Source organism: Crinia signifera, chromosome 1, assembly GCF_055691185.1.
Source record: "Crinia signifera chromosome 1, ASM5569118v1, whole genome shotgun sequence".
NCBI lineage: Eukaryota > Metazoa > Chordata > Amphibia > Anura > Myobatrachidae > Crinia > Crinia signifera.
In genome coordinates this window covers 155,316,726-155,340,549 of record NC_139217.1, presented here as the reverse complement: position 1 = coordinate 155,340,549, position 23,824 = coordinate 155,316,726, and the positions used below count along the sequence as shown (strand labels likewise).

At 41.4% G+C, this 23,824-nt stretch overlaps 1 protein-coding gene across 2 annotated transcripts in view; it reads left to right on the top strand.

The window, feature by feature from the left end:
* The window catches only part of ELP1 (elongator acetyltransferase complex subunit 1), a 68,400-nt gene extending 47,394 nt beyond the window's left edge, over positions 1-21,006 (top strand). For both annotated transcript variants that reach the window (XM_083174931.1, XM_083174934.1), the window contains exons 21-37: positions 28-106; positions 185-264; positions 2,569-2,706; positions 4,391-4,476; positions 6,686-6,831; positions 7,516-7,639; positions 8,084-8,181; positions 8,300-8,501; positions 9,050-9,111; positions 10,375-10,437; positions 11,397-11,457; positions 11,544-11,657; positions 13,094-13,205; positions 13,312-13,439; positions 13,683-13,837; positions 15,480-15,558; positions 20,649-21,006. In XM_083174931.1, coding sequence (XP_083031057.1) covers positions 28-106; positions 185-264; positions 2,569-2,706; positions 4,391-4,476; positions 6,686-6,831; positions 7,516-7,639; positions 8,084-8,181; positions 8,300-8,501; positions 9,050-9,111; positions 10,375-10,437; positions 11,397-11,457; positions 11,544-11,657; positions 13,094-13,205; positions 13,312-13,439; positions 13,683-13,837; positions 15,480-15,558; positions 20,649-20,713 — 1,792 coding nt within the window. In that variant the 3' untranslated portion in view covers positions 20,714-21,006. The remainder of the gene's footprint in view (positions 1-27; positions 107-184; positions 265-2,568; positions 2,707-4,390; positions 4,477-6,685; positions 6,832-7,515; positions 7,640-8,083; positions 8,182-8,299; positions 8,502-9,049; positions 9,112-10,374; positions 10,438-11,396; positions 11,458-11,543; positions 11,658-13,093; positions 13,206-13,311; positions 13,440-13,682; positions 13,838-15,479; positions 15,559-20,648) is intronic.
* The last annotated feature ends 2,818 nt before the right edge of the window (positions 21,007-23,824 follow it).

The window sequence follows — 23,824 nt, the reverse complement described above, 5'->3', positions numbered from 1 at the left end:
AATGATATTTATGTATCTTTTTAACAGTCTGCGCTTTAAAGAAGCTTTTGAATGTATGCGAAAGCTGCGAATCAACCTGAATCTAATTTATGATCACAATCCTAAGGTGAGCCTATTTATATTTAGAATAGATGAGTATATAAGCACAATAATGTCACTTACCTTCTCTAATACTCTGTTGCAGGCATTTTTGGACAACGTGGACTTATTTGTAAATCAAATCTGTTCTGTAAATCATATAAACTTGTTTCTTACAGAACTAAAGTAAGTACAGTGTATTTTTCTTCTCTGTAACATGACAAAAAAAGTATTTTATGTAACATGGGATTTACGTTTGTTTCTTGGACCATGGTTATTGGAAGGTCCTCCTTCCCCTATACCCTGACCAGTCTGGTTTTTTGATGCTCCAGGAAAGATTACAATTTTAAGGGAAGGGATTAAGTTTATCACTGGTTAAATTTGAATCCCATCCCTTTTGTGGTGCCAAAGTCGGATGGCTCATTCCGGCCTATACTGAACCTTCAGACCCTAAATCATTTCCTTCGGGTCTCAAGGTTCAGCGTATGGCCAGTTTATGACCAAAGATCCATTTTTTTTTTTTTTTTAGAAAGATCACACAATCTGTTAACATTTAATCCATTACACCTACTTTGGCTTTCCTTTGGATATCAACGCAGAATATATAATTTTTTTCCCAGTACATTCACTGCAGTTAATCCCTTCAGAGCCGGCCCTAGCCTAAATGACGCCCTAGGCAAGATTTTGGCTGGTGCCCCCTAGCACCGCCACTAGTTCCGCCTCTGACCCTGCTCCCCTTTCCCAGCACCATCAACCCTCTTCATAGCAGTCATCATTTTGGTGCTCCTACCCGCAATATTTTAAATAGAAACAGTGCACACATTTGGTGCACAGCCCAAACAGGGGTGTGTTCTTGCTGGTAAGGAGCATGGCCACACAATATTATCCCCAATTCAAATTATGCTGCACAGTAGTGAAACTTTATTAACATTATCATGCGATGGTGTCCCTTATTCACGTTACATCACACTGTAGTACCACTTTACCTTATATACATTACTCACATTATTCATATTATACCCTTAGTAAAAAATCCTGCACATCCACAAAGCAGTGTGTGCTGGGCAGAGGAGAAGAGCTGCTGCTGTCATTTAAGGGGAGGGGTCCCGGGGCCCCCACTTTGCCCTTCCATCAGACTTTGGCCTGGGTATTTTGTACCCTCTACCCCTTTCTCTCGGCACCCCTGATAATACTACACAGTAATGCCCCTTACACATGACACACATTATGAATGTCCTTATAACCATAATGCCCCTTACACATTATGCCAACCTTTATTAATGCCCTTCATACACATAATGACACACATAATGCCCCTTACACATGTTGCACATTATTAATGCCCTTATACACATGACACACATAATGCCCATTACACATATGTTGCATATTATTAATGCCCTTATACACGACACACATAATGCCTTTTACACATGTCGCACATTATTAATGCATTTATACATGACACACATAATGCCCCTTACACATATGCCGAAAACTATTGCACAACCAACCCACCCGCAGACAGCACTCGCACAGCTGCTAACACTGTGACCTCTGCCTCTGCTTGGATACAGATGTTTCCTCATACATCTTGCCTCAATAGGCCATGCAGCTCCTGGCCAGTTCTGCTAACGTTGGGTGCCTCTTTTGGTGAAAATTCATCTTATTTGCATTGTTATGTGACCAGGACACACAAGGAGCTTCCGATGATTAAAATGATATGCGGCATGCTTATAATCTGTGTGCGACTGTGGCTGTACCTGCATACGGAATGCTATGTTACAGTAATTTACATGAATACACTATTTCATATGCAGATACAGCCTCACTCACACACCGAATATAGGCATGCTGCATATCATTTTAATCAGCAGAAGCTGCTGGTGCCCCTAGGCATCCCAAATGCCCTAGGCAATTGCCTAGTTTGCCTATGCCTAGGGCCAGCTCTGAATACCTTGTTATAATTGAGGTCATTTACCAGAAATAAAACTTGCATTTTAGTGTGTTTTGAGTTGCTTTCACTACTTAAATCAATTCCTTTGGTGAAAGACATTTAACCCCTTTGGTGGTACACCCAGAAGTCTTCTGGGGCACTGACATCCCTGGGACACCTTGGAAGTTTTGCCAGTACTGTCTATAGTCCCCCGGGATCACCAGCCATGTGATCAATATGGCGCCCGGGAATCAGCATAAACTATTAGTGTTAAGTTCGCCCCCGGACTCCTATTGGCCGAGGGGGTGGGCTTAACGATGTAGTGGTATTGCTGTTTCCCAGGCACCGCTGGCAGTCTTTGTGCATTTTTGCAGATAGTCGCCCCTCTGCATTTATTTAAACTCACCCTGGGAGGTGCTAACAACATTAACCCACAACTTAAGTGGTAAAGACTTGCACTGAATCACATATGCTTGTTTTAAAAAGCTTTTAAGAGACCTTGATTTAACTTTTTAATTTCTCATTCAGTGCTAATAGCTTACTTTCATTTTTAGAGAGGAAGATGTAACAACTACTATGTACCCCATTTATACGACTTTTGTTACGCCATCCACACAGAAGTCTGCAGCTAAAAAAGTTGATGTCATTTGTGATGTCATGAGAACAGCAATGGAAAAGTTGAATCCCGAAAAGTATGTGTGTGCTTACTTTTCTATACTGTTATTGCAGGTTTTGCAACAATATTTGTTATCTGACAAGTGTTAAATACAAAATGATGTAATGCTTTATTTACTGGAAGTGATGAGGACAAAACCGTTAATGATTTAATTGACCTTGGACACGGCCTTATCTGTGAGGTGACACTGTCACTGTTTGCTGAATCATTGTCTAGCATGTGGACTGTTTGAGACACATCTGCTTCAGTTTCACATTTACAGAATTTTATTGGATTATTATTTAGAATTAGGCTGGTTCTGGGTCCATCCACTCTGTGATATTAAACCCCAGTTGTCTGATTTTGCCACTAATATCCGAGTGCATATCCAGAAAAGGTTGTAGAGCAGTGGCATAAACTCCCTGAGGCAATGAAAGTATTTGCGTCTAGGTAACATCTGTAAGGGTTGTACTACTACTACTAAGGGGAACAAAAGAGGCCAAGAAAAGGACTCCACCTATCTGTATGCAGTGCATCAAGAAACCCAGAGCAGGGGCAGCGCACTAGAGTGGGGACTGGGCTTTCTGATGACTGTGCAGCCCGTGCTTTTTGAACTAGGTCACGATTGCATCGCACAAAAAATCGCATCCGATTTGATCGCATGCAATGCGATCTAGTTCAAAACGCATAGGAATATTGTACCATGTATGAGCACCTTTAGGATTCCTCATTTTAGCTTGCTTATGACCAAACACTAAATCTTTTTCATATCTAACAATACATGAAGTAAATATATTGGATAGCAGACACATTGCTTGACCCTTGCATTAGGAAACTTTATACTAAGGGCCTGATTCAGATTTGTACATAAACCCGATGGTTCACGTACAAATTCAATGATGGGTGCATTGCACATGCCCCCTGAGCTCCAGCCTGCCCTATTTTGGGGCAGCGCCTAATTGTGCTCTATAAAATGGAGGCACAGAATGCAGACTTCCTAGCACCAGCAGTGTGAACAGCCTGGCCATCCTCAGGAACCCTCATATTACTCTGAAGACGCTTTGATGCTCAAACAAGTGATCTGATGCTGTGTCTGCTCCTGTTTCTGCATAATTTAGCTGTAGCAGCTGGTACTGCATTAGCGTGATAAACGGAATCAGATCCTGAGTCTCAAGCACAACGCCTTCATTCATTTTATAAGTACTGTTTAATAGTTTTCTTCGTCTGACTTCTTTTTTTTTAAGGGGGTTTTAGCTACACTTTTATATTGATTGTTCCACTATCAAATACAGATAGTATGTACTGATTTATATTACTGAAATACAGATGTAGCGATGCTGCATCAACTCCCATGGCGCGATCCTGTCACCACGCACATCTAAATCAGCGGTGAACGCGGCTACATCTGTCTTCACCTTACAGTGGTACCCACCTGAAATCGCACAATACATTTCTGCATTTTGGAAGGCATAACAAAGACCCTTTAATCTTCCTAAATAACTATTGAGCGTATATGCACCATAGGCTGTAAGATCTTGTTATAGGGCTCTACATTAGTCGATCACAGGAGCTTCATTTCATACAACAGTGATTAGGATATTTAATAAAATAATATATAATTCCTTACCAAAATATGATTCAAATATCTTGGCACTACAAGTGAGCTGTTTGAACAAGCAATGACTGCCGCATCTAATTTCTCTCGGTTATTGCTCACGCAGATACTGCTTATCTATACTTACATCTTATGTCCGGAAAACTAACCCAGAGTTGGAAACTGCACTCCAGAAAGTTCATGAACTGAGAGGTATTTTTACTTTCTAATCTAGTATATCATCACAAATGTTACACACAGACACACATCGCTGTATTGCCTGCCTGTTAAACATGCTGTGATTCTAATAACAACTTTATGCATCTTTAAACCTGTGAGTGCTGGTTCAGTTCTTTCCCTCACCACGGGAGGTAAGTGTAAGGGGGGTATTCAATGTCAGGGGTACGGCTGGCGAGCAAGCTCGACAGCCGTGCCCCTGTCCCGTTCTTGCTTTGCTCAACGTGAGCTCGGCGGTCGGGATTCAATGTCCCGGGCGGCGAGAAGGGTGCGTGGCCGCAAGTTGAGGACGGAAATAGACGAGCTCCGGCCGGGAGCTCGCCTATTTCCGGCTTTTCTTGGCAGAACCAGCCCGACAGCTTGTGATGTCGGGCTCGTTTTGCGGAGTAACCCTGTTCAATGCTGTTGGGGAAGACCGCATTGAATAGGGCCCTGCAGCCATCTCCCCCGTCGGGAGATGGCTGCGGGAGGTCAACACACATTGCATACCCCCCCTAAGTGTGTATGTATGTACTCTGTGTGTGTGTATATGTGTGTATATATGTATATATATATATATATATATATATATATATATATATGACAGGTTGGAATAGGTGCGCTGGCACCTGTGCTGAATGAAATCTGCCATCAGTTCTTAGTCTTTTGCACAGCACTTGTCCCTCCAATGGACCGTCGCTCCTTTCCTCACTCTCGATTCCCACGAGAGAAACACCAATCTACAAGCAAAATAGAGGAGAAGGGCGCCCAATAGTGCAATATCAACTGGTTTATTTAAATTAAATTTTAAAAGGCTTTAGAGTACATCAAGCGTACCACAGCATTCATCAGCGGTGGACTTCAAAACCACCTGGCATTAAAATGTAATCCACACTGGCAAGCAGCAACAACTGCGGCTGGAGAGAGACCCTCTCAGTGCACTCACGGTTCCCTGGCTACACACTGGATGTGTGCAGTTGTTGACGCAATTGTTCGTGGAAGTGGAGGAGAGAGCTATGATCCCGAGAGCCGTGCCGCGTGGTGAATCCGTCCCTGCACACATCCAGTGTGTAGCCGGGGAACCGTGAGTGCACTGAGAGGGTCTCTCTCCAGCCGCAGTTGTTGCTGTTTGCCAGTGTGGATTACATTTTAATGCCAGGTGGTTTTGAAGTCCACCGCTGATGAATGCTGTGGTACGCTTGATGTACTCTAAAGCCTTTTAAAATTTCATTTAAATAATCCAGTTGATATTGCACTATTGGGCGCCATATAGTGTGTATAATTGATTCTGAGAACTATGGTAAATTATATTACAGGTTGAGTATCCCTTATCCAAAATGCTCGGGACCAGAAGAATTTTGGATAACCGATTTATTCCGTATTTAAGAATATTTTTATATGTCAATGATGTATCTTGAGGTACCTTGCATTTATGTTGTACAAACACATCAAACAAATGAAATAAACACACATATATTTTATTTGTGCATAAAACAAGGTTTCAAAACATGAAAGTTTGTGTCCTGTCTCAGATACTGAATTTAAATGCCAAGCAAACATTTTCTTGCATGTATTTAGTACCAGTTACATATTATGTCCCCAGTAGTGCTGGTACAGACGTACCCAGTAGTGCTTTCAGCAATATAAAGTTCCTGGAATGTATGGTTTTCAGAATAATTTGGATAAGGGATACTCAAAGTTTTTTTTAATTATTATTATTATTATTATTATGATGATGATGATGATGAACATGGTGAAGGGAAAATTATAACTTGCAGGAGAGGAAAAAAATATATCCTGAAATTAACTTGCTATGTTCTACTTTTTAATTATGGAAATGGAAATGTATATACATGTATTGTAACTCGATTTATGCACTTGCCTGATTTACATATGCATTGAGAATACACTGCAATTAGCTTTTTTCTATTGACTTTTCTATAAATAGTATCTGAATAGTACATTATATTAGAATATATTATACAATGCAATGAAAGACTTCATTCTCTTGTAAAGGCATAAAGCTGATCAGGAATTAAGTGTAGGCGCTACATAGTGCATTTTCAGCTATGGTAACTCATTCATTTCATTGTAATGGTAATTGACATACTGTACTAATGTTGGAACTTGGTTTTGGCATTATGATTCCTTTTACTGCACTATTTGTATTTTTAAGTCTTACAATAGATCCTTATTTATTACATAGAGAACCCACCATCTACCGAGGCTGTCAGCGCAGAGGAAGCACTGAAGTACTTGCTGTTCCTGGTGGATGTCAATGAGCTATATGACTATTCTCTTGGGACATATGACTTTGATTTGGTCCTCATGGTTGCAGAGAAGTCACAGAAGGTCTGTCTTTTATATCTGGTCATAACAGTGATAGTTCATCTTAAGGACCCCCTCCCTCTTCTTGCGTGTTTGTATAAGGGAGGACCTCGTATAAACATAACGGTGCCCATTCTGCATCTGCAGAATGGGCGTCACATCTTTCCGGGTCAGTATCGGCAAGTGTGGCGTTGGCGGCATTAGCTAGTGTGTTGGGGCTTAAGTCACTGTAATAAAGGACAGCGTACTAGAAAGCAACGCTATTGGAAAAGCGGCTCTAGTTATGCTGTTTTACAAACCAACTGATTAACTATAGAGCATGGAATTTTCCTCATTTTCTTTGTTGGATTGTTGTGTCTAGTTACTGCTTACTAAAATATTTCTTTTTTTATCCAGCCTCATATTAACTAGATTTTTCCAATTTGTTTCTGGACCCAGTGAAAGCCAGTTATGAAATCTGCTGCTGCAGCCCGTAACAAGTCATAACATTTTCTTAAGTGTTCTTTAAACCCTAACATAATCTGATTGGCTGCTATAACTTACAAATTTAGTTTAAGCACAACTTCACTTAAGAAGATAGTAACTCCGGATTCCTGTTTCCCTGTATTGTAGGAGGGATCTTTATGCATCCCTCCCCCATTTCTGCTCCAATCACACTCACGTTGTTCAATCTTACACGTTTTCCTTTTTTTTTTTTTTTTTACTTAGGACCCAAAAGAATATCTTCCTTTTCTCAACACATTAAAGAAAATGGAGACTAATTATCAAAGATTTACCATTGACAAGCACCTTAAAAGATATAAAAAAGCTTTGGGACATCTCAGCAAATGTGGTAGGTAATTACTTTGTTCGGTTATGAACAAATCTGTATTATAGTATTGTTTCAGTTGGATACTTGCAGGTTTACTCTGTACATGTAACAGACTAGAGGACATTCTACTCTGATTGCCCATGTTTAATGCCATAGCATCAGCAGTTTGCAGCCAGTCATGTTCCTGCTTATCGCTTCCCAAAAACGGAGTGAAGGTTGAGAAGTGCTTTCCTGCAATATTGGAATCTTACATGAGTTCTATAAATGTAACTGCAATCTAATTTATTGATTGACCACCATATATTAGAGATGTATTTGAACTTTTATGACAATTGCTTTGAAGACAACAGAGTATTTTATGCAATGTTTGCCATGTTTAATGTTTCGAAGAAAATCATGCGTGTTCAAAGTGTACAAACTTTACTTTACTTTGAATCAACTTAATTGCTTATTTTGTCACATCAGGTCCAGGACATTTCATTGAGTTTTTGAACTTGGTTAAAGATCAGAATTTATACACTGAAGCCTTAAAACTATTCCCAGATGAGTCTGATGAATATAAGGTTAGTAACTTCTCCATGTTTGTGAACATTTGCTTTTTGTATTTTTGTTTTACAATTGTTCATTTTAACATATAAATATTACGCATTTTAACAAAATACAGATCATTTTGTTTTTCAGTCGATAAATGATGCTTATGGAGATTATTTACATTCAAGACATCAGTATGAACAAGCTGGTCTAGTCTTTGCTCGCTGCAACAATTTTGAGAAGGCTCTTGATGCTTTTGTTGCATCTAGTAACTGGCAGCAGATCCTGTGTATGGCTTCCCAGCTACAGTACTCAGAGGACAAGATGGCCGCTCTTGCTAGAAGTGTAGCGGGTGAGTGATGGTATTTGGACAAATAGGATTATCTGCATAGACTGGCAGGTCAAACTTTGTAAATAATGTGGCCTTAGAGGCACTGTAGTTCACTCTTACAGTTTATTAAACAATCATTGTAGTGAAATATCACATTTGAAATTGATAGAAAGGAGGCCAAAAATAGGAAATGTGGGGCGGTATAATAATACATGGAATGATATATCTTTGAAGAGCTTGTTCCATTTGTTGGGAACATTGTATAATGAGATTTTTTAATATAAATAAAGTTAATTTATAAGCTTGGAACAGATTGCGCCTATGTCAACTTTAGGAGCATGTGCCCCCTCTAATGAAGTTTATTATTTAAGAAACATTTCAACCACTTAATTTTAATTTAATTTGTTGGTTGTTTTTCGCTATCGTAAGGTCTTTTCTCCTCCCACAAACACACACTAATTTCATGTTTGTAATAGTGTGTCATATTTTGTATCGTAGTTGATGAATGTTCACGGTGTCTCCCCCGTCCCCCGTCCCCCCCCCCCCCCCCCCTTTTTTTTTTTCTCTAGGAAAACTGCTAGAGCATAGGAAGCATGAGCACGCAGCAGTACTCTTAGAACAATATGCCGAGGTACTGCATCCTCTTTTCCCTCTTTTATTGTTATGTTAAATAAAGTTACGGTATATGTTGAATGTACAATAACATTTGATTTTGAATATAGTTTATTACATGTAGAATACTACAGTAATTCAAGGATGACATGAGCCAACAAACACGTAGATTGTATCCATGTTAATGGGACCTGATAAAATGTGCTGGAATCCTTGTTGTCTTTGTACATGTGGGCTGATATTTATAAATAAAGTTGATTTAATAACTACGTGGCAATTTCTGAAACACGAGAATACATGAAATATAAGGCAGACTACACACCAGAATTACCGCCAATCGGGCCAATGGCCGAGGTGATTTCCCTTCTCCCCAGACCATGATTGATTTTAGTACATATCAGGAAAATGTAATAAACAAAGGAATGATCAATGTTCTGTCCTTCATTAATATATATGGAAGCGCATGCAACATTGGTTGGCCGGAAGATGTAGCATGTAACATTTGGGTGCGCGCAATTGAACATACAGATCAGCACGAGTCTCAGTGGTACACGACTGTAAGACAATTCGGTTTGCAGCACAGGGAATAATTACATGGGATACATAGCCATTGCGTTGTAGTAACTTAGTAGGCATGGCTTGTGTAATTCTGTATATGTACATTTATCGCTGTCAATTACAGTAGGGGTGGTTGTGGATTGGGGGCAGTATAGATGACAGAAAGCAACTTGATTTGGGCAATGATGGTAGAACTGGGAGTGCATGGCAGCTGTATGTATAGAAGACTATTAGCTATGTTAAGTTTGTCGGATGCAGATCCAATGCATATACACATCAGTTAGGAGACGGGTACACAAAAAACCACAGCATGCAAATGTAAATTGAGAACATTACCCGTTTGATATTTTCTGGATGCTAATTTGGTCACGTACAATTCTAGTAACAACTGTTGATTGCATATAGCTAAACGTAAAGAAACAAAGCCAGCTCACCCAAAGAAACATTATTATATAGGTGAAAACATAAATCATTATTGTATGCTTTTATTCCCTATTCTCACTGTTACATTCGCTGAATAATTCAGAACACCAACATATATTGATACAACATTTAATTAAGACTAGACACTTTGACACCCTCACACAGTCCAGTTGGTCAGCTTCTCCTGCCATCAGATAATATCTGTATAGGAACCTAAACCATTCTAGAGCTGTGAACGTGATACTGCAGGAACAGGAGGTAAAGCACTATCTGAATTTAACAATGCTGCAATATGTTTTAGGATTATGAAGAAGCCATTATTGTTTTGCTGGATGGTGCTCTATGGGAAGAGGCCTTGCGTCTGGTAGGGTTGTTTAAAATACTTTCCTCCCCTATGTAAGAACTGTATTGTGAAACTGGAGCAGCTGTATTAACAAAGGTGAAGCAATAAATTGGAAGGTGATAGCGCAGCAACCAATCACCTTCTACTTTATCACTTCACCAGGGTTCATACATCTGCCCCACCATCTTTTATTATATGTATGCTTGTCTAGTAGTGTGTTTACATTGTTGTTTTTTAATAAATGGGTAATGTCAACATACCGTGTCATATTGATATAGTTTATTATTGGTATTATTTAAAATAGTTGATTGCAGCTCTGTGTTTTTTTTTCTTGCTTGTCTTTACTGTATACTATTTCACCTTTTCAAATTTGTATATATTGAATTATAAATAAATTATTTCTAGCCAAACAAAACCAGTCTTGTCATGTTCGGACACAAACTCTTTGGGGTTTAGGGGGATATTCTCTTCCGCAGCCATCTCCCGACGGGGGAGATGGCTGCGGGACCCTATTCAATGCTGTCTTCCCCGACAGCATTGAACAAGGGATCTCTACAGAAAAAGCCCGACTTCACAAGCAGTCGGGCTCGTTTTGCTGAGAACGGGAGGGAATTGACAAGCTTCTGGCTGCAGCTCACCAATTCCCAGCCGCAGCTCGCGGCCACGCCCCCTTCTCGTCCCACTGCAGACGGGACATTGAATCCAGTCTGTAAATTCTCTGTCAAACAGACCGAGAATGGGACAGGGTCACGGCTGTCTGGCCAGCTCGACAGCCATGACCCAACATTGAATATCCCCCATAGTCTCTGTGATTATGGGGTACTTGCTGCAATTCAAACTTTTTAACAAGTAAGCTCAACATTGACTTGGGGTGGACATGAAGCACCAAAAGTGTGACTCGGTTTATGTAGAAGGCAACTATTTTACAAACAAACAGTATAAATCATACAAAATATTGAACGATAATCTGTTTTTCCTAGATACACAAATACAAACGCCTTGATATAATAGAGACAAATGTGAAACCTGCCGTAACAGAAGGTGAATAATGTATTTTTTAACAAACTTTGTTAAAAACAAAGTCTTGCCGGATGAATTTAACATTGTTTAATATTTCCTTGTTATAGCTCAAAAGAATCACATACTATTCTTGGAGAGCCATAAAACAACATTCACACGCTACAAACAACGTCTCTCTGTTGTCCGAGACCTGAAGGAGAGAGAGCGACAAGGCTTACTAGGTAGTACCTGTGGATGTTCTGTTATCTAGTGCTGGTTCAAGTGCATAGTATTTCAGCCACTGATATTTAAGTCCATTCAGAACAAAATGTAAACAGCAAGACCGCCTAAAACAAGATTTTTTTCTAAAAATAAAAATGCAGTTTTACCTCTCTACTTGCAGTGGGTGCGGAGTCGTCCTACCTGATTTTTCTTACATTGCTCCTACTGGTAGACCGTAACAACTGTAGTCTGTGTGCGTAATTCTAGTGTAAACATTTATGACATAGTGGTGACTAAATGGTTTGGTCCTTTAACTGGAATAGCTCTGAGGATCATTTCTACATATACTACATGCATCTCTATCTTTTTGTCCATATATATAAATGGGTAATATTCATTACAATATGAAGAAAAATGTCCTTCATCTTTACATTAAGACGTTTTTTATATTTTATTCTCGTAACCATGTAATAAATAGTACTTTCATCAAGCTTCCTTTAAATGAACATGTGTATATATTGCGCTACTTGGTGCTATATTGCTCCTGTCTCCGGATTGTCTAAACTCTTATTAACTACCAAACTATGCACGTATATTTAACACCTTATAAACTTATAAACTTATAATTGGACAATTGAATGATATATAAGGCTGCTATATAAGTATATATAAGCTATATAAGTAAAAATACATTTCTAGCTTAGCATAGCGAAAATGTCTAAATATAATTAACTATAATTATTGTACTTGTGGTGTGGGGATCCAATTAGCTGCAGGGTTTGCTCCACGGCCAATTACCTGTGCCAGCTGATTAAAGTCAGCAGGGATTGCACCACGCTTTAAGCCTTAGAGTTGGACTTCTTCTTGGAGGTGCAAGGAAAAGTCCACAGTAAAAGACACCCGCAGGGGCTTAATGTGCAGGGAAATGCACATGGTTGATATAAATGGGTTTGCGTATTTTTCACCCAGGGTTTACTGCTGAGAGCTTTTGGAAAACAATGCGGCTAAATGGTTTTACAACTTGGAGTTCAAATCAAGTGATGTTGGCATCGCTGTAAAATACAAGGCTGCACTCACTGACAATTACCCTCTCTTAAGCCCAAATTGGAAGCTGTGTTATATTATTGTGCTCGCTACCAAATTTACCAATTATAACCTATGAAATTGAAATTAACTTTTGTAGGAAATAAATAGCTTTGTTACTAGTGAGTTTTATACTGTACAGTGAAATAAAATTAATCTTAATCATAAAAGACTAATGCTGCTCCTCATTTCTTTGGTGGGAAGTGTTTTACACACCAGCGCCCACTCGATAGCGCCACCGATGGAGCAATTCAAATGTTGATCCGTTCGGACAGACACAGGCGCTGACATTACTGTTATAATGTTCTGTCATTTTGGTAACTAGTCTCTTAGTAGTTTTACTTGTCCGCTTTATATATCTGTGATTGTTTAGATGACGAGATCCCTGGAGGTATGGATTCTGACCTGTTCTCTGACACCAGCAGCATCATGACTACGAGTGACATGAGTGGAAAGTATTCTAAGAGCAATTCTAGAATCTCTTCGTAAGTAGTAGAAGTGCAAGTGGTGATATGTAATAATTATCTTTACATTAACACTAACCTGCAGCTATATATATAATGACGGGCGATGTTCTTGTTCTCCACGCAGAAGATCCTCAAAGAACCGCCGAAAAGCAGAACGCAAGAAGCACAGTCTGAAGGAAGGTAGTCCCCTGGAAGACGTGGCTCTAGTGGAGGCTCTGGGAGAAAGTATCCGCACAGTGGATAAAATGAGATGTGAGTAACTTGCCCACATTATAATAAAGCAAAGACTAGGGTATCCTTGTGATGTGGAAGTTTATCAGACCATGGAAAAACATTTGTCTTTATCATTTATAGGAGACTGTTCCTACAAATTCCTACACCTAGAATTTTAAGAAAACAACATTTTAAAGTTAAAATTGACCCGGGAATCCAAAGACTGAAGCGATAGAAGAGTAATAAATAATATGTAATCCATACTTATGTTTGTCTTTGTAGGTGAGGTGAACAGCCTCTTGAGGGTGCTTGTCCTCTTCTGTTATGATCTAGAAGCCAGGGCGCTCCAAGAAACATATGAAGAATTGCTCCAGTTGATGGAAAAATCTATACCAGACATCTGGATTCCATGTACACTGTTAAATGCTGCAACTCCTGTGAGTTTATCCCAGTGCAAAATGATAAATAGGAAACTGAACTTCTTTACCAATCAGTGTATACAATGTAGATCTAGGGGTTGTGGTATGGGACTTCGACAGTTGGGATCCCGACAGTCATTATCCCGACGTCGGGATCCCGACAGTCATTATCCCGACGTCGGGATCCCGACTGCCCGGAGTCAGACAGCATGGCGAGAGCAAAAAAGCCCCTTGCAGGCTCGCTGCGCTCGCCACGCTGTGGGCACGGTGGCTCGCTACGCGAGCCACCTATTCTATTCTCCCTCTATAGGGGTCGTGGACACCCATGAGGGAAAATAGCGGGTGGCCGTCGGGCACCCGGCTGTCGGCATTTTGACAGTTGGGATCCCAACTGTCGGGAACCCGTCCGGCACCCGATCTAGGAGAGGGGTTGTTTTAAAGTTGAATTATAAATTATGGCAGAAATAAAGGACTATAATATATATATATGGGGGCTGATGTGCTTTGAAGAGAGATAAGGTGGTGAGAAATAAATGACCAACCAACCAGCACATCATTTTACAAACACTGGTCTATTTACTAAACTTAGGAGAGATAAAGTACCAGGCAATCGGCTTTTAACTGCTATGTTACAGGCTTTGTTTGAAACACGTCAGACCCTGGTTGACTGGTCCTTTATCTCTCTCCATTGCTTAGTTAATAGACACAACAGTCTGTAACAAGGCAGTTAGGAGTTGATTGCCTGGTATTTTATCTCGTTTCACTTTTTCATTCTCATAGGCTTATACCCAAAATCAATACCCATTCCTTCATAATCACAGAGATCATTCTTTATGTTACACTACACACGGGGCAATATATTGCTCAGTGTCCCATTTTCATGAGCGAGCAGAGATGGTCACTGATAAAAACAAGACTCTGCCGGGGGAATTTGCTGATCGATACTGATAGTGGCAGTAGCAGAGCAGGCATGGCAGCAGTTGCGGGCATCTCAAACAGATGGCAGCACACCTGGCGGTTGAAAAATGTCACCCTGTACACACAGGGATATGGTCGCTTAGCCGGCAATATAGGCTAGAATTTCCCCGTTTGTATGGGGCTTAACTGTTAAGAGATATGGCTCTCCTGTATTAAAAGCAATATTGCTCCCACATGGGTCTAAGCTCATACATTGGCACACACACGGAGCAATATGATCGTTGAGCAATATATTTCTCAGTGTCCCGTTTTAATCGGTCGCTGATAAAAACGAGACTCTCTGCTCCTGCAACCAGCGACCACCCCAGGGCTGGTCACGGGAGCGCGCTCCTGGTGACAGTCAACCAGTACACATGGGGATATGGTCACTCATATCCCCGGTGATTATGGCTAAAATTTCATTTCAGTGTGTATTTTTGAAAGGCACCAGTTTTTCTTTTGGCCACTGTAAACTTACCATATGGGAACTGGCTTATGTCACATCAAAGCAGACTCATCTACCAGAAGACAGCAATATTTAGGCAATGAGTTTAAAGATAAAGCTTTCCTGTTTCCACTCTTACAATTTAAGTGAAGGCAAAACACTCCAAGATATGAGAATCATCACATACAAGCAGTCTGTATGGTTTGTTGTTTGTTTTTTATATTTATCTTAAACTAGAAATTACTATTTCTATTCCAGGTTTTAGGTCCTCATTCAACTGTCAATAGTATAATGAGCTCATATCAACAACAAAAAACCATTAAACCTACAGAACAAGGTAAGAGTCTATTTTCGCAAGCTGGGTACACACCTAAGGATTTATCTGTCCAATCTATCTGGTGAGAGCATAAATCTGGTAAGGTAAGGGAGCAAATGGTTCAACATTTACTTGCAAATGCTTGAAAACAAACAATATTAATTCAGAGAAATTGGTTAAAAGGTTTGATTTATCAAACTAATATAAACAATTATTTTTAACTATTTTCCAGCCTTCGGGAGCAAATGAGCGATTGTCTATGCTCCCATACATTACCAGGCTTTTGTTCCCACCAGATGGATTGGACAGATAAATCTTTGTGTATATACACAGCTCGCATATTAATGAGTTGACAAATGAGGTGATAACTGCACCAAATAGTAATACAAGAAAAAACAAACAAAATAAATGTATTAATTTACATAAAGAAAATTAAACCTGTATCCAGTTAGATACAAAATGTGTGAATTGCCATTGCAGTGGCATTTCAGCAAAGACACAGCATCTCGTGGCCTGATTTCATCCCAAATTTGGTTAAAAAATGTGCTCACAGCCCTGTGAGCAGTTTTGTGCGAGTTTAGGCTGCTGTATAGTGTGGTTATTGCAGCACTAATTTGTGGGTGTAAGACACTCACACCTAATTGATTGATATATATGTGTTTTAGAAACATAACAACAAAAATCACAGTGATAATGTGAAAAATGTTTGCTCACAGTATAAAATGGTGGCAGCCATCCTTAACCACATGGGTGGTATGGCTGGAAATTTTCCGGGCTCAGCTGCGCTGCCGCAGGGGGCTGTCCCGGAAAGTTTCTGGGTATACAACTATGTAGTAGGTGCGCGCCAGTGGTGCCTCCAGTGGAACACCTATCGGCCCCCCCATCACCTCCACTCCAGCGATCGCATGCCGGAGCTCCCCTGCTGCTTCCCCAGCCGCCAAGTGCCATTTACAGAAGTGACATAGGCCTGCCGCTCAGAGATGTTCGGGGCAGCTCGTAAGCGCTCAGGAGTTCAGGCGCCCGAGTCCTCCCGAGCCGACGCGAACATCCCCAAGCCTGCCGTCTGTGGTCAATGCTGACTGGTGGTTGGGGCATCGGCGGCAGGGAAGCTCCAGCTTACAAACGCCGGAGCGGAGGTGAGGATGGGCCCCTTCCTATGTCCTGTGGTGGGTTTTGCTGGGGCAGGACAAACCTGCCCTGGTAGGTTTGTCCTGCCCCAGCAAAACCCACCACTCAAGGGGTTAAGCATGTTTTATTTCCTTGGATAAATAGATCTGTAATCAGGAGAAATAAGATGTACCTTATGCTGAAGCATATTTATATATAATATATAATTTTCCTTTTACCCTACATATACTTCAAGTAGAAGAAAAACAAAAACTAAAGCGCTTAAAGAAATTGGGTTAGCGGTATCCCGCGATATACAGTATATATAACAAAAGGGTATTTCCAAATATGGTGTCCACAAATCTCAAGCTCACTGCAGCGGTCTAAGGGAATCTCTGTATGGGTTCCACTGCTACAGCAGAAGGAGGCGTGCAGCTGAGAATTCTCTCAGCCAATCAACGTCCGGCCAGTCATTTCAAAATATTCAGCAGCAAATATTCAGCAGCAAAATGCGGCTACAGGATCCCAGCTGCTGCCCCGACGGACCCCGCTGCCCGCCCCCTTATACCACCACCAGCTTGTTTTTATTTGTTATAGATCTATATCTGCTACTTCTACATATGTATAATTATATATATATAATATAATTTTCTTTATAGTGTTGCAATTTGTCATTGATCTATACCCATAAACATATACAATACTTCAAGTAAACTTTAAACTTACAGGAGACTACACCCTACAGGACTTTAAAGGGGCATACATGGGGCAATTTTCACCCCATTTCTAAGCGATCGGACTTAGAATTGGAGCACTATGTATCGCTGCCCCACACGTCGCCATTGTCCGCAGGGAAAGAGAGTGCTTGCACTGTCTTCCTGCTAGATCATGGGGCTTTGCCTATAAACAATAGGCAAAGCACCAAGCTGCATGGATCACTCAGCAGACATCGGTGCTCAGCATGGTGTATACGGGTCTTTAAAATTGAATGCGCATGCAGGACTTTTAAAATTGAAAGTAAAGTTCTCATAAGAAAGAGAATAAAGTTTAGACAAAGGGCCTGATTCAGGCCCATTCGCTCAGCTGAAAATTTGCAGCTCAAGCGATTACCAAACGGCCACGCATGCGTGTGCCGTCTGTGCAAACAAAGCCATCACTGGCTGTTTGCTAGGTGATTGACAGCCGTGCGGCACTTGTAGGAAGGCACCCCAGCATATACTTAATCGGCAGCTGAGAAGAGGGGGAAAACCATTAGATTGTGTGTAATTGCCGATGGCTTTTCTTCTGTCTGTATGGCTGTGAATGGATTTTCAGCCATGCAGAGGGGCTGGGGAACAATGTGGCGGGGAGGCGTATACCTGATCGATGGGCTCCGAACATTTAGGCACACAGAGCGATATTAACCCCCATTTCTAAGCCATATGAATAGATGGCTTAGAAATTAAGCATGGATCGCTCTGTGTTTATGGCCCCGGGCGATGGCGATACGCAATCTCCACAGAGATAGACAGTGCTTGAACTGTCTATCCTGCTAGATCGCATGGTTTTGCCTATAAAATGTAGGCAAAGCCACGCTCAGCACATATTGCGGGTGCTGGGCTGCATTTGCGATCTGTGCTTCAGTATGACGCTTAGCACGGGCTGCAGTCACCCCGTATATATGGGATTTAGGAAGCAGGTGTATGGGAAGTACATCATACCATCAGATCTCAAAGCATCAACTGTCATGTACTGGATTTTTCACCTGACATTTATAGAAAATGCTGTTCTTCAATGTAAACTTTTGTTGCCCGAAAAGGAGTACGCACTGTACAACTGTAATGGTGCCCACACACGCACCGATCCCGGCGGTGTGATGCTATGCGATGGGGTGCGCGCTCCCGCGGCACCTCATCGCACAGTACAAAAAGTATGTGCAGCACATACTTTTTGTACTAGCTTTTTATCGCATAGCATCGCATGCACAAGGCATACGATGCAATGCTATGTGTGCTAGTTAAGCACAGAACGCACGCCGGGATCAACGCGTCTGTGGGCACCTTAATGCTCTTTCATGGATTCCAATGGTATAATCCACTGACCCTGTGCCAAAATCTCTTATATATTTGGCTACATCTGTCACTCAAAGTGTGTCTGAAGCTGCAACGCTGGGTGGAGCCTCTGACTCACATGTTACACAGCAAAGACACAGCTACTCACCAGACACACCAGGTGAGCGCCCCACACCTCCATACCTCCCAAAATGAATGCTCTGTTTGTGGACTTCCATCTTAATTTATGATTGTCATCACCTGTTTTAAACAGGGTAATTGATAAGAAAGGTGTTTAAGCACAGGTGATGGTAATCCATAAATTAAGAAGAAAGTCCAGAAACAGAACAATGTGTCCCTCCCCCCCATTCACGGCAACCTCACGATTAAATGGCACATGCAAAACACTGACATGGCTATGGTCGACAATGAAAAAGGTTGACATGAGTTTTTGAAGATTTATTTTTCACTTTTTCAATGTTTTCATATTCATTCTCATGTGTCGACATGGACACCAATGAAGTGCCACACTTATGTCAACATTTACATGTGTTGACCTTTCTGTGTTGATTTTTTCTTGTAGCAATTTTTTTACAGTGACAACTATGTGCACGTAAACCTACACATCATCAACCAATTCTTTGTATAATATATAACATCTGTTCTGTTTTACTGTAGGTGTTTTAAGTCAGATCTTTTACTGCTACTATTACTGTTTATGTAAATGCATTCTGAATGACAGCAACATCCTACCATCCTTCTACAAGAATATATAACCAACTAGGTGATTTATCGCGCCCCCCCCCTCCCGCAATTCATGGACCCCCGAGCACCCCCCACACACACACACACCCCCCTCCCGCAATTCACAACCCTCCCTCCCGCAATTCACGCCCCCTCCCACGCTTTGCGGACCCTCACCCGCGATCCGCGGACACCTGCGCCCCCTCCCTCCCTTGATTCACGGCACCCCCCACGCCCCTCCCACAATTCACGGCACCCCTAAGCCCCTCTTTAGTCCCCCGTATACTCACACACCCCTATCACTACCCAGCTTCCTGCTCTCCTGAACCGTAACTTCCACCACTGGGGCGTCGCTGACGCTGTTTTGCCCACATGCCCCTATCATGCCTCATAGCCCAGCCTCCTGCTCTCATGTACCCTAACTCCCACCCAGTAGGAGGAGACACTGACTCAGGGCCACCATCCTGTACTCCTGTACTGCCACACTGGACCCTCACCCACTGGCAGAAGCTGCACAGTATCTCCCACCCTCCTCTTTAGTCCCCCTTATGTCCACACACCCCTATCAATACCCAGCCTCCTGTTTTCCTGTGTCGTGACCTTCGCCAGTGGGGAGCCGCTGACTCAAAAACACCCTACTATATTATTGCACACACACCTAAACAACATGCACACACAGCCCCCACACCCACAAATGTCACTGTACCATCCACACTATCAATGTACATCTTACTCTGTAACCGCTTTTTAATTAAACAAAACAATACACACCCCCTTCCAAATCATATGCTCTCTATTTAACACATTTCACCTATAACTCAAGTTGCAATACAGGCCATCTTTCATACAATTCTAACCATCTTTCTCATATACAAATGTTCTCAAATTAAGGGGGCGCAGCCCCTTACGACGGTGTGAAGAGCGCCCGTAGGGCGCGATGAATCACCTAGTTCTTCAATAAATGGGTAGCTCCTCCGCTGAAGTACCTGTTGTCAAAATTTCTATACTTTTTGAGTCTTAGAACTTGGTCCAGAGTGCTTGAAAAAGGGATACCAGTGTTTGGCTACTGTATATGATGTAATCGTTTCAGTAATCTACTGAATATATATTCCATCATTGGACGCCTCATATTTCTTCTGTTGTTCAAAATAGTGCCAATAACTATCTTAAACTTTGCAAATTTAAATGGTATAATACACTAACCAGTGTTTTCTCAATTGCACCTTTCAGATCCCGAACGCATTGTTCCAAAATTAAGCAAAAACATTCAGTGGAAACTTGACCTACTCGATTAGGACAGATGTCACCGATCCTTACAGGAAGACATTTTTTAAATTTTTTTTATTTAACTGAAGATTGTGACTGAAGTTCGAAAAGACATTCACAATCCTGTTGCTGCTGAGGAAAAAAAAACTGCATTAACAGAGTATAATGCTGTGTTGGCAGCATACAATTTTGCTACCTGACTGACAAGGCAATAAATGTTATCCTGAACTATAGGCATGTTATTTGTGTATGATCTATATGTATATGTATATTTTTTGTAGTGATAAACTTATAAATAAAATTGGAATACTTTTCGTTTTGATTTTGTAACATTGGTTCCGTTTGATAGATCTACAGTGTCTAGATCAGGGATGTGGAACATTTGCCCCTCTAGCTGTTGTTGAACTACACATCCCAGCATGACCTGCTACAGTTTTTGGCCCTTTTCAGGACATGATGGGATGTGTAGTTCAACAACAGCTGGAGCGCTGAAGGTTCCCCATCTCTGGTCTAGATAGACCATAAATGGGTCTACCCCAAAAGGTCGGCATGCAATAGGTTCAAAAAGGTAGACACATGACAAGGTCGACTTTTTTTTCAGCATAGAGGTAGAATATAATTGTGTGCCAGCGAGTAGTGAGGCACAGAGCCCGATTTGTTGTAAGCATATGCGTTACACTAATTGGGGGTCCATGTCAACGGTTGTTGACATTGACACCAATTTTTTTTTACAACCTCATATCAACCTTTTTCATGTCAACCTTTTGACCCTGTGGACTTATTGCATGTTGACCTTTTAGCCCTGTCAACCTATTGACTATCTAATAATCCACATCCTTGTAATATATCAGAAGCAATTACTATTGCATACTAATGTTAATACCTGTTGCAATCCTTGCTTTGTTTTGATAGCTATAGAATATTGTGTAGGCACAGGGGAAGTAACTGCATACTTAATTTGGAAAATATGTGCTAGTCATAAGTCCAAAAGGTACTTCTGTATAAAAAATATATAATAGTAGTAAAAATTATATCATTCTCTTTGAGTATCATTTGCATTGCCACAGTTTTGCTATTACGGAATGTTAAACTATGGCAAGGCATGCTGGGATGTGTAATTTCACAGCAGCCGGAGAGCCATAGTTTGGACATGCCTGAGTTAGTCTTGTAATGTGTGTCCAGCATGGGAGTTTGATTGGGGGTTTGGTTGCAGTATTATTGTTTGCGTATTAACCTCTAACCATAATAATCACACTAAAATGGCAGTCTAGATGGGCCAAATGGTTCTGATCTGCCTTCATATTCTATGTTTCTATGAGAATGATTTTTTCTTTAAATAGTTCCCAAATTATGATTTGTGTTTTTTAGTATAATAATGACATATGATGAATAATAAAACACCTATAGCTGTGACTTAACAAAGTGCATGTTTTCCAAGTTTTCTCCCAGAATCACAAGTGAAATAATTAGCTCCACCTGTGGATCTTTTAAAATGTGTCAACAAGTAATGAATACACCTGTGCACCTGCTGGGTGACCTGAAGGACTTTTACCGTGTGGGGTCCTAAAGGACAGAGGGGTAGATTTATTATCTGACGATCAGGGGAATATGCGATATCCCCATGCGTTATGGCAGGGGATAGCGCTTCCCCTGATCTATGACATCCGCTGAGCGGGTGCCTAGCATGCTGCGGTGTGGGGCAGGAAGCATCGCGCAGCTACGATATTTCGTAGTGCGCGCCTGCCTCCTGCCTAATTTATGAACGGTCAGCATCGCTGACCTTTCCGCCGCCTGCAGCTATCGACTTCGACAGCTGCAGGCGGCGATGCCCTATGCCTACAGCAGGGACAGCGCTGTCCCTGCTGCTGGCTCTGAGCTGCGCTGGGGATCTTGCGAGAGTAGCGAGATCCCGCGCATGCGCAGTCCAGCTGGCCGGGGAGAAGCAGACAGCGTGTCAGTGTTAGCTGTCAGCTGGAGGAGACATCGCCGGAGGGGGGAGTTAGCGCTCCCCCGCTTCGGCGGGCAAGATCTTAGTAGATCTTGTCGCTCTCCCCTCCAGCTTCGCCTCGCTACTGCGGCGAAGCAGGAAGTGTTATAGCAGCACTTTTAGCGCCGCTATAAGAAATCTACCCCAGAGCTTGAGAACCACTTCACTAATCCATCTAGGTCTGCCATGACATGGCTATCATGATAAGTTTTGGAGAATGAAGGTGGTGTGGTTACACAATTTTGGGATTTGTGGGCAAGCTGCATATGTGATGTCCATGGACCTAATGCTTCCACACGCTCCTTTAAGAGCACCTGGGAATGCTGGTATCCAGGATTTTTTTTTCTATTTCAATATTTTAAGGTTGAGAAATATGGCTCATGCAATTACCAAGAACAGAACAGAAGTATTGTGATCTGTACTGAGGGGGGTTTTCAATCCAGAACTGATTGTTTGTCAGGGACAAAAATCAGCAATTTTTGGGTGCCCTATTCAATGCCAGTGCTGATTTTTCAGCAGGAAAAAAAATCCAGCATCAGCGAAAACCATGTGGATTATCAAAACTGACGCAAATTCAGGTATTTTGGAGAATTTGCAGCCGTTTTCACCCATCCCAATTCGCTCCCCCCCCCCCCAAAAAAAAAAAATGAAATAGCTTAGGTGAAAATGGACTCAAAGACAGGCAAAAACATCCGTGCTTGAATACTAATGGCAAACTATTGCTGATTTTTTTTTTGCCTAGCCAGGAAATTTGTCCAGGATTGAATTCCCCCCTAAACTTTAAATACTGCGCAATGTTTTTTCATTGCTTCAGGATATGCATACCAGTACACTTGTTTTTGTTGCTATTGTTGCTATAAGGGGTGTTCCTATAGCATTGATTTTCCATGAATCCTTAGTACTTTAACCTATTTCTGTGGATTCCTATGGGCTTTCATCTTTGATCTTTGACAGCCAATGAGGAATCTCCTAAGTGAATGTTATGTCAACTGAGTGAGTGTGGAAGCTGCCTGCTACACTTCCATATGTTGCACCAGGATAAAACTAGACTAGTCCCTGAGCCACCATAATTCCATGGTCTTCCTGTCTATTCCATTTAAATATTTTATAAAAAATAACGGTACTTGTGAGTTATCCGGGCGCCCGATTTTAG